Genomic DNA, 8,324 nt, shown 5'->3' with positions numbered 1-8,324 from the left:
CATGGGGCTGGAGAGATGGCTCAGTGATTAAGAGCACTGACTGCTCTTGGAGAGGACCCGGGTTCAATTCCCAGCACGTACATGGTGACTATGAACCATCCTTGACTCCAGTTCCAGGGCAATCTGGAGCCCTCTTCTGACCTCTGCGGCACTGCACGACACAGGTACACTCACATACATGCAGGCAATACATTCATACACATAAATGTAAGACCCTGTCTCAAATATTAAATAAATAAATAAATAAATAATAAATAGATAAATAATAAATAAATAATAGATAAATAAATAAATAAATAAATAAATAATAAAAGATGCCTACCCGCCGATTAGTGAAGGTAGAATAGAATTCCTTCACCAGCACTTTCTTGATCAGCACTGGATCTGTGATCACGTATACAGGCTTTCGACCATCATACAACCTGCATTGAAAAAAACAGAACTGATGAACCTAAGCCAGATTCTGCAGCTGGATCCTCACCCACGAATCCAGACTGATCTTAATGTTAAATGATACACACCCCAGTTATTACAATACACAGCCACAGGAACTTCTAGTTCAAGGTAGGGATCCTGAACACAGACCCAATGGAGTCTTCATAAAATGACAGGTACTTTTTCTAGTTTGCTTTTCTGATGCTGTGATAAAACACCATCCAAAGCTGGTTGTGGTGGTACACACTTTCAATCCCAGCACTCGGGAGGCAGAGATAGGTAAATCTATGTGAGTTCAAGGCCAGACTCATCTATATAGTGAGTCTAGGCCAGCTGGGAGTCCCTGTCTCAAAAAAATTTACATAAAAAAGGCATTAGGGCCAGGTGTAGAAGCTCATGCCTTTAATCCCAGCACTCGGGAGGCAGAGGCAGGCAGATCTCTGTGAGTTCAAGACCAGCCTGGTCTACAAAGTAAGTCCCAGGACAGCTGGGGCTATAGGGAGACCCTGTCTCAAAAAGACCAAAAAAAAAAAAAAGCATTAGAAAAGTGAAAAGTTAACACTATCAAGTGCTGACATTTGCAAGGGGCAGTTAATTTGGGACCATTAAACATGCAGTACAACATGCTCTAAGCATTGGGTCACATGGTCTTTATGGACCTTGTCAACTCAGCAGACCCTGGGACCTGCCCTGTTGTTGCTGAGGATGGATAAGAGGAGAGGAAGAGGCAGAGCCTCTGCCCATTTCTTCCTGTCTCATAGCACACTGCTGATACCTCTTCCCAGGCTCTCACCAAACCTCTACCAGCTCTGGGAGAATAGTTACGGCTGTTGACTCAGCCGCACTACAGAACCATTAAGGACAGGGGCACAAAATGGAACACAGTGGTTTTTTAATATCCTGCATCTCCACGGCCAGCTGATTAGATAGGACACAGTCACACACACACTTCTGTTAAAAGTGTATGTGATGGCTCAGTGGGTAAAGGCACTTGCTGCCAAGCCTGACAACCTGAGTTTGATCCCCAGGACCCAGATGGTGGAAGGAGAGAACCAATTCACACACACACACACACACACACACACACACACACACACACGCACACTGTGACATACATGCCCCCTCCAAAAAAATCTTGATTTGTTAATAAATGTAAACAAAACAAAAGTCTCTACACTTGCAAAGTAAGTCTTTTGAAACACTAACCATAAATTATTTTCCAAATGCTCACCATCCCAACTTTCAAAAGTACATATTAAATTCAACATTGATATAAAGGAGTTTGGTCTTCTAACTGAAACTAAATCAAAGTGGTAAGGAGCTAGTACCGTGTGTTTACTAGAATGTATTACAAGGATCAAAATAGTGAAATTCATGTAATGAAAAAGGGTGTTAACAAAGGGAAAAATGGAGAAGAGGACAATAGCCCAACATTGGATAAAATGTGAGGCTAGGATCCATGAGACATGAAGAAAAGCCACACTGTATGGTGAGATGGCTCAGCAGTTAGGAGCACTGACTGCTCTTGCCAAGGACCCAGGTTCAGTTCCCAGCACCCACATGGGCTAACAACCGTCCATAACTCCAGTTCCAAGGGCTCCAATACCCTCTTCTGATCTCTGCAGGCTTTGCACAACACAGGTGCACTTACATACATGCAAGCAAAACACACATACACATAAAATAAAAATAAATAAACCAAAAAAAATGTAAAGTCTACCCAATGGAAGTTTCCAGAGTACTCACCCCCATATTTTTCCATACTTTTTATAGCACTCTAGATCAAATTTCCAAATTCCCTGAGAAGAGAAATGAGAAGAAATTCATTATTGTTCTATATAGATACTGACCAAATCAGGGCACCAAAAAACTCCAATCTCATGAAATCAGGCTACCTGTCCCTCAAAGGGCAGTTAGAGGCAAGTTCTTATTCAGAAACATATGAAGGAGGTCAGCGGGATGGCTCAGTGGGTAAAAGCATTTGCTGTCAAGCCTAATGACCTGAGTTTGAACCCTGGGACCCACATGATGGAAGGAGAGAACCAACTCCTGAAAGTTGCCTTCTGACCTGCATGAGCATATGCATTCACACACATATGTACAAACACTTGATAGATTAGATGATAGATAGATAGATAGATAGATAGATAGATAGATAGATGATAGATTGATAGATGATGATGAAGATAGATAGATAGATAGATAGATAGATAGATAGAGATGAGTGATAGATAGATAGATAGATAGATAGATAGATAGATAGATAGAAGATAGATAGACAGATAGATAGACAGATAGATAGACAGATAGATAGATGATAGATAAAAATTTTAATTAAAAAATATAGAACACTGGGACTGGAGAGATTGCTCAGTGGTTAGGAGCACTGGCTGCTCTTGAAGAGGACCCAGGTTCAATTCCCAGCACTCACATGGCAGCTAACAACCATCCTTAACTCCAGTTCCAGGGGATCCAAAGCCCTCTTCTGACCTCCATAGGCATTGCACGACATGGGTGCACTCACACACATGCAGGCAATATATATAAAATAAAAATAATAAATAATAAATATGACTATTAAATCCCTTCTTAGAGTTTTCACCTACAAAGCTTTAAAACAAATTTCCCTGGAGTTAACTTGCAGTTGTAAATTTTAAACTATATAAAAGAAGATTCCAGAAATGTGTGGCTTTTCTACTAAAAAATCTACATCAGAAAGATGAGAGGGAAATTATTTTTTCAGATGGAACAGAGTATGTAATTTTTTTTCTTTGTCTTTGAGACAGGGTCTCCCTGTAACCCCAGCTGGCCTGGAACCAGAGTATGAAATTCTTAAGCAGTCACTGGGCAACCAAGCCTTCAATTAAAAGGATTAGAGTATGAGAGGTGGGGGCTGGAGAGATGTTTCAGTGGATAAGAGCACTTACTGTGCAATAATGAGGACCTGAGTTCAAATCTCCAGAACCCACGCAAAAAGTCAGGTGTGATCACGCACACACCTCTAACCCCAGTGCCATACAGAGAGGAGACAGCAGGATGCAGGAGCATGGTTGGGCCTTGATAGCTCCAGACTCAGTTGAGAGACACTTTCTCAAGTGAATTCAGCAGATAAAGTGATAGAGCAGGATGCCAGACATTCTCCTGTGGCCTCTGCATGCACACTCTTAAGCAAACACATGTGCACATACAGCAAACACATGCACAGCACTCACACACGCATACACATACACAAAATAATAATAGCAAAGTGTTTTTTCAAGAATGTACAAGATAAGCCTAGAGCCTTCAGGAAGGAAAGTCTGAACAGATGGAAGCCTGCATGTGGGCTTTGTGGCTGGCCTCATGGACAAGAACTTGGGAATGTCAGTCTAGGGAACTGACCATGGGCCAGGCATCAGATCAGGTTAGCCACAGATAATCCCCTTAGATTCATATTCCATGTAGCACATTTTCCATTTTCTGCATTTAAATTTCTAATGATTTCATCAAATCATCCTTTCTCTAGTGATTTTTGTCATTTAACCAAAAATGGAAAGAAAATTTTAAACTCATTATGTAATTAAATATCTGAGGTAGACAGACAGCCGTCAATCATCCAGTCTCATATATTCCCTGCTCAGATTCCTGCATAAACTGCTGCCTTTGAAGGAAAAAAAAGTAGCTATAGATGTAGCTCAGTGGAGCGCTTGTCTAGTGTGCAGGAGGCCCTGGTTTCTAGTCTCAGCACCACAAAAACAAACGTACAAAGGTGCAAAAGCAATCCTTAGGACTGGAGAGATGTCTCAACATTTAAGAGCACTTGCTACTTTTGCTGAGGACCAGGTTCAGTTCCCAGTACCCACATCAAGCAGTTCACAACCACCTGTAATTCCAGCTCCCCTTCCTCCAGCGCCCTTTTCTGGCTGCTTTGGGCACACACACACAGAGTTTGAAATAGGAACAAAGGCCTGGCATGGTGGTACACGCCTTTAATCCCAGCACTCGAGAGGCAGAGGCAGGTGAATGAATCTCTGTGAGTCTGAGGCCTGCCTGGTCTACATTGTGAGTTCCAGGCCAGCTAAGGCTACAAGGAGGCTCTGTCTCAAACCAGTGGATGGCTCTACGACCATGCAGCACTGACTGCATACAGGCAGCACTAATTGGACTCAGTGGGAAGCAGAAGGAGGAGGAAGAGAAGAAGAAGGAGGAGGAGGAGAGGAGGAGGAGGAGGAGAAGAAGAAGAAGAAGAAGAAGAAGAAGAAGAAGAAGAAGAAGAAGAAGAAGAAGAAGAAGAAGCAGCTCTCTGACCTATACAAGCCTCTTCTATGGGGGTGATGGCCAGTCCTAGTGTCTGAGTGATTCCCAGGGCCCAGCAAAGGGACCAAGTTTCCAGAGCCCTAAAGACAAGAGGTAGCACACCAAAGTAAGTACGGACTCGTTTTCTGTCCCACCTTCACTGGCCGAGCAGCTGCCAAGAACAAAGGCCGCATCTCCCCATATCTAGCAAACAAATGCAATATTGCATCACAAATTGATTGCTTCTCTGAGGCGCCTACAAGTGTATTTGGGAAGAAACTCCGAGAAAAGTTGAGGAGCAGCTATCTTTCTATGAGACTGGAGAAGTTCCACAGAAAAATCCAGAAGCCATGAAGGAAGCAGTGGTTCAGGCAGAAGAAAGTGGCTGCTGAGGTTACCAGGAAGCTGGGAAAGCAGGAGAAGAACCGCTCAAGAAAGGAAGAGAAGCGACTAGCTGCGCTGGCCCGGGCCTCTTCAGAAAATAGTAGTGTTCAGAAGAATGGGAGAAGATGTGAAAAACCCAAAAAAAAGAAAAAAAGAAAGCCCCAGGAGGCTTCTCAGGAAAATGGAATGGAAGAGCCTCCTGTTTCAGAAAGCTCTCTCCAAGGAGGCGCTGGTTAGTGGTCCTGAAGAGACCACTGCTGCCAGCACAAGCCTTCTTAGTCCTAAAAGAAAGACGTCCGTACCTCAGGAGGAAATGGCCCCTCGAGAGGCAGCAAACCTGAGTGTCCCCAAGAAAAAAAGGAAATTTTCTTCCAAGGAGGAACCAGCTAACAGTGGGCCTGAAGCATGCTGCTGGCTACAAGAGTGGCACAAAGAAAAAGAGAAAGTTCCAGAAAACACTTCAGGAGGATTAGAATGGACATTTCCTGGGGGAGGGGTATGCCTTAAGGTTACCTTCCCAACCCATATAAATCCCAATTTAAAAAAAAAGTTCCTAAAGAAAACAATGAAACAAAACACTCTTGTCTAGTTCTCAGATCCCCAGACATGCCAGCAGGTAAAACCATAGACATAACCACAGGGAGCCAGGCCTGATAACGCACACCTTTGATCCCGGCACTTGGGAGGCAGAGGCAGGCAGATCTCTGTGAGTTCAAGGACAACCTGGTCTACATAGAGAGTTCCAGGCCAGCTAGAGCTACAGGGAGACCCTGTCTCAAAGAGACCAAAAAAAAAAAGAAGAAGAAGAAGGAAACAAAGAAAGAACCACAGGTGTTCAACAGTTATATAGAGAACTCAAGTATACGCTGTTGGAGTCCAGGTGTGCAGATGACCCTCCCCCAGTGCAGTAAAGCCTCACAAGACAGGACCTGAGGCCCCCTTGCAAAGCAGGAACTGGCCAGGCAGCTGCATCTAGACCTGTCTCAGCACAAAGCTGTTTCTCAAATAATTTCAGAAGACAAACAGGCCCCTGCACCCCAGACCCACTGCTGTAAGAGCTGTCTGAGCACAAACTGCTTCCTTTAAGATAAGTTTAGAAGGGAGGCAGCCCCCCTTAATCTCATAACCCAAGACCCAGTTGACATAAGAGACTGTCTCAGCAGAGACTGCTTCTTCCTGACAAGATCCAGACCCCTCTGCTTGAATTAACTTTCCCCTTGAATTAATTTTCCCCATCTTCTGCATTCCCTAGCCCCCCCATAAAAGCACCCAGCCAACAGCCTGTAAGCTGACAGCTTCTCCACCCTCAAGTTGAGAGCTGTCCGGAGTGTTTCTTTTCTGCCAACAAACTACCCCACCTGAGTTCTTGTCTGTGTCTTGGTGCGTTCTCCAGATTTACATGATTTAATTATATAAGCAAATTCCCCAAAGGTGAATATATATATATATATAATGAGAAGGAAAGATTGATTTTTAGTTAGTCCATCAATATATATATATATATATATATATATGAGATTTGTGATAAACTAATGTTACAGAACTATTTAGCAAGAAGAAAAAATGTTGAACATGAGTTCTGGTACAAACAGGAACATTTGAATCTAGTGCACACAAGGCTGATGATCTAGAACTTGGAAACCCCTTCAAGATCTTCTCCAAAAACCAATTAAGTACAGCAGCACCTTCCTGGAATCTGCACTGGACAAGAAACAGACTCTTTTTGTTGTTGTTGTTGCTCACAAAGTCTGCGCATCATGTCCTGAACATCAGGTTCTAAAGTCCAGGAGGTCTGGGGGTCTTGCCTAAGGCAAACTTAAGGGTTGTTAAGTTGACAACAGAGGTAGCAAAATGACTCAGGGGGTAAAGGTGTTTGCCACCAAGACTGATGATCTACCTGAGTTTTATCCCTGGGACTCACAAGGTGGAAAGAGATAACTGAATCCCACAAGTTCTGACCTCCACATACATGCTGTAGCGCACACACACACACACACACACACACACACACACACAGAAACATACACACACACAATATTTTTTTGAAGTTGACAGTAGGAGCCAAGGAGATGACTCAGGTAAAGTACGTGCCACACATGTATGAAGACTAGAATTCAGATCCCAGCACCTGTGTAAATGCTGATCAAGGGTGGCACTCTACAGTAATTTCAGCCTGCAGGAGACAGAGACAGAGGAGCCCTGGATCAAGATGGCTCTCTAGACTAGCTGAATTGGCAAGCTCTGGGTTCAAATGAGAGATTCTGCCACAATCTATAAGGTGAAGAGTGACCAAGGAAGACATCTGACTCTGGCCCCCACATTCACACGCATACACATGCATGTGCACACACACACACACAAACCACACACATAAACATGTAAAAAAAATTAACATTTTTTTAAACTGACACAAGAGTCTCAGAGACAACCTGAGCATTCTCTGCATAGTGCACACACGTTTTCCAAGAGTCTAAAACTCTAGCACTTCTTCCCCAGAAGCACTTTGATGGAACTAAGCCATTGTCAGCAATCAGAAGGTAGAGTGGGAATTAAAACAGCACTCACTTTGTAGTAGTTCAGTACAGTTCCCAAAAGAGGCAGCGGTTTGGGCCCAGGAATCCCCAGTTTCTTAAAAAGTCCATGTGTAGATGTTCCAAACCTATAGCGAAAAACATAAGATCAAATCACAAGGGTTATAACCGTACGTACAGAAGAGAGGAAGCAAAGATGGAGTCACCAAAAACAATGAGACAAACCAAGAACCTGACTCCCTAGAATTCCCTACGCTTAGGAAAAGAGAAGTCCGCTGTGCACGCCAATCGTTGTTTATGTCTGTGTCTGCTGAGTTCTGGTTAATCAGTCTAAGCGGAAACTGAAAGGTCATAAAAGAGCAAATCTTGTCAATGAACCCCTTATCAGAGGAAGAGGGAGTGAGAGGAAAGGGAGTGATGCACAGTCGAGCTGTATAATATCAGTATGAGCTTTAAGGGTTAATATCCTTGCCCAGGCATGGTGGCACACGCCTTTAATCCCAGCACTCAGGAGGCAGAGGCAGGCAGATCTCTGTGAGTTTGAGGCCAGCCTGATCTACATAGTGAGTTCCAGGACAGCTGGGGCTACAGAGTGATCCTGCCTCAAAAAAAAAATATCCTTGGGGCTAGAGTTCAGTGGTAGAGTGCTTGCTGAGCACAAGTGAGACTCTGGGTTCAATCCCCAGTACTGAAGAAAGA

General features: G+C 43.6%; 1 protein-coding gene and 1 non-coding gene across 2 annotated transcripts in view; one reads left to right on the top strand and one right to left on the bottom strand.

Annotated features, from left to right (window-relative positions):
- Positions 1 to 8,324, bottom strand: part of LOC103726479 (cytochrome P450 3A11-like) — a 35,146-nt gene that overhangs the window by 26,309 nt on the left and 513 nt on the right. The window contains exons 2-4 of the mRNA XM_008824074.2: positions 7,660 to 7,753; positions 2,182 to 2,234; positions 323 to 422 (exon numbers count right to left, since the gene is read on the bottom strand). Of these exons, the coding sequence (XP_008822296.2) occupies positions 323 to 422; positions 2,182 to 2,234; positions 7,660 to 7,753 (247 nt within the window). The remainder of the gene's footprint in view (positions 1 to 322; positions 423 to 2,181; positions 2,235 to 7,659; positions 7,754 to 8,324) is intronic.
- LOC115068593 lies at positions 4,689 to 4,775 on the top strand. Its single transcript, XR_003847935.1, has one exon. It is a non-coding gene; the product is annotated as a small nucleolar RNA SNORD86 (small nucleolar RNA).

The sequence above is a fragment of the Nannospalax galili genome, unplaced genomic scaffold (genome assembly GCF_000622305.1).
Source record: "Nannospalax galili isolate Female #2095 unplaced genomic scaffold, S.galili_v1.0 scaffold809, whole genome shotgun sequence".
Classification (NCBI taxonomy): domain Eukaryota; kingdom Metazoa; phylum Chordata; class Mammalia; order Rodentia; family Spalacidae; genus Nannospalax; species Nannospalax galili.
Note: the sequence above shows the minus strand (reverse complement) of the source record. Positions and strands in the feature narration are given on the sequence as shown.